The sequence below is a fragment of the Olea europaea genome, chromosome 12 (assembly GCF_002742605.1).
Source record: "Olea europaea var. sylvestris chromosome 12, O_europaea_v1, whole genome shotgun sequence".
NCBI classification, from domain to species: Eukaryota; Viridiplantae; Streptophyta; class Magnoliopsida; order Lamiales; family Oleaceae; genus Olea; species Olea europaea.
This window is the reverse complement of record NC_036248.1, coordinates 15191901-15193732: the sequence shown is the minus strand read 5'-3', so window position 1 is coordinate 15193732 and position 1832 is coordinate 15191901. Positions and strand designations below refer to the sequence as shown.

Here is a 1832-nt window from a genome sequence, read left to right as displayed (position 1 = left end):
CCCCCCCCCCCCCCCCCCCCCCCCGGGGATTATGATTTTTTTATTCAGATTTTTTTTCTCTCTACGTGTAATTATATTATTGAGTTTTTATTAGTTGAAGGATCACCTTTTTTGCTTTCTTTTGACATTTAAATATGATCTCAATTGGAGTTCTTCATTAAGATCTTTTAGATATAGCAGTGAAGTAAGAGTTATGAAGACTCAATCAAGTAATAAGAGATCTGTTGATACAATCAAGTTGTAAGAGTTCTGTTGACCTCGGTCAAGTAGTAAGAGTTCAAGGTGAAGTTAACGATAGTGAAGAATGGAAGGGAATTTGATTTGAATACAATGTGAAGATATCAAGATTTCAAGTTTTGAAGAATTTGAAGTCATCTTTAAAATATCATTTGCAAGGTCAGCAGCAATGTGTTTGCTTATATGCTTATTAGGGTCTTCCGTGTTCTGGAATTATTACGTGCTTACTAATTTGAATAGCAGCTGTTTGCAAATTTTAGATGCATTAAGGTGGCTTAGACTGACTGCTCTGGCTCTTCTTAACTGATGAACCAAACTCTAAATTTGGCTGCAAATATTTCTCTAGGACTAGGAGACCGTATCCAGTGTGAAGATTTAGCTGCCATAAGTTTTATTAATTTTTTTTTGTAGGGTACTTATTTTTGCACGAGATCAGACCACCATTCTGAATTCCCTCAAACCAAACTATCTATCTGGTGGATTACTTTTGTGCTAACTACTATGCTGACTATCTCCCCCTTCCATTCCCTTTCTTTTTAGTGAACCACGAGGTTTTGGATTTGTCCAGTTTGTCGACCCTGCTGATGCTGTGGAAGCTAAATATCAGATGGATGGTCAGGTTCTGCAAGGTCGGCAGCTCACAGTTGTTTTTGCAGAGGAGAATAGAAAGAAGCCAACAGAGATGAGAGCTAGGGAACGTGGAGGAAGGTAGATTTTACTTGTATAAATGGATGTAGTTTAATTGCTCTGGACTGGCTTATTTTAGGATTTTTTTTTTAATTGTGGTTTTGGATTCGAGCAAATTTATGCATATAACAGAGGTGATGTTTATTATAAAGCTGCTTGTTGGTAAGTATTTCTAAAATTGGGTAGCAATGCCATTGATGCCATTGCATGCTGATGTTTCTTGCGTTCGCTGCAGAGGTCGTGCATACGATCGTAGACGGTCTCCTCCACGTTATTCTCGATCCCCCCCTCCACGCTATGGCAGGTCTCGATCCCGTAGCCGAGATTACTACTCTCCGCCACCAAAGGGAAGATACTCAAGGTGTGATATAGTGTTTTTGTTTCTATGTGCTTTATTTCTCAATCCATGTAAATGATAAAATAATGTCCATGAATATTTGTAGTGTATGAAAAGCTTGACCTGTGTAAACGTCTGTTTTTCTGGAAATTTGATCCTATTTGTTATCTTCCTGATAAACATTGGCAGGACTATTTCCCCACACGAGAAAAGGTACGTTAGAGAGAGGTCATTCTCGCAGTCCCCATTGGAGGGACCTTCTCCATCTTATAATGGTTTGAGGAGCCGCAGTCGAACTCCAGTTAGGGAACGTTCACCATATGGCAGGAGAAGCCTTAGCCGAAGTCCAGGTGCGGATCATCATTCTCCTGCTAGGGTTCGAAGCAGAAGTCCTTACCATGTCAATTACTCTAGGGAATCTGGTAGGGATGGGTCGCCAGGCCACTAAACTCTCTTGGAAATAGTTGCTCTTGTGCTGTAACACTGTCTTGAAATGTTCCATTCGTAGATTTGGGACTTTGGTTGCCTTTTCTCTTGAAATTGTTTCTCAAGTTTGGTTCGTTGTCGGATT

General features: G+C 40.1%; 1 protein-coding gene across 1 annotated transcript; it reads left to right on the top strand.

Moving 5' to 3' along the window:
- Positions 1 to 6: 6 nt before the first annotated feature.
- On the top strand, positions 7 to 1832 carry LOC111405832 (serine/arginine-rich SC35-like splicing factor SCL33). Its single transcript, XM_023034892.1, has 4 exons — positions 7 to 396; positions 778 to 945; positions 1160 to 1285; positions 1451 to 1832. The coding sequence occupies exons 2-4, from the start codon at positions 845 to 847 to the stop codon at positions 1707 to 1709; spliced, it is 486 nt and encodes a 161-aa protein (XP_022890660.1). The 5' UTR covers positions 7 to 396; positions 778 to 844; the 3' UTR covers positions 1710 to 1832.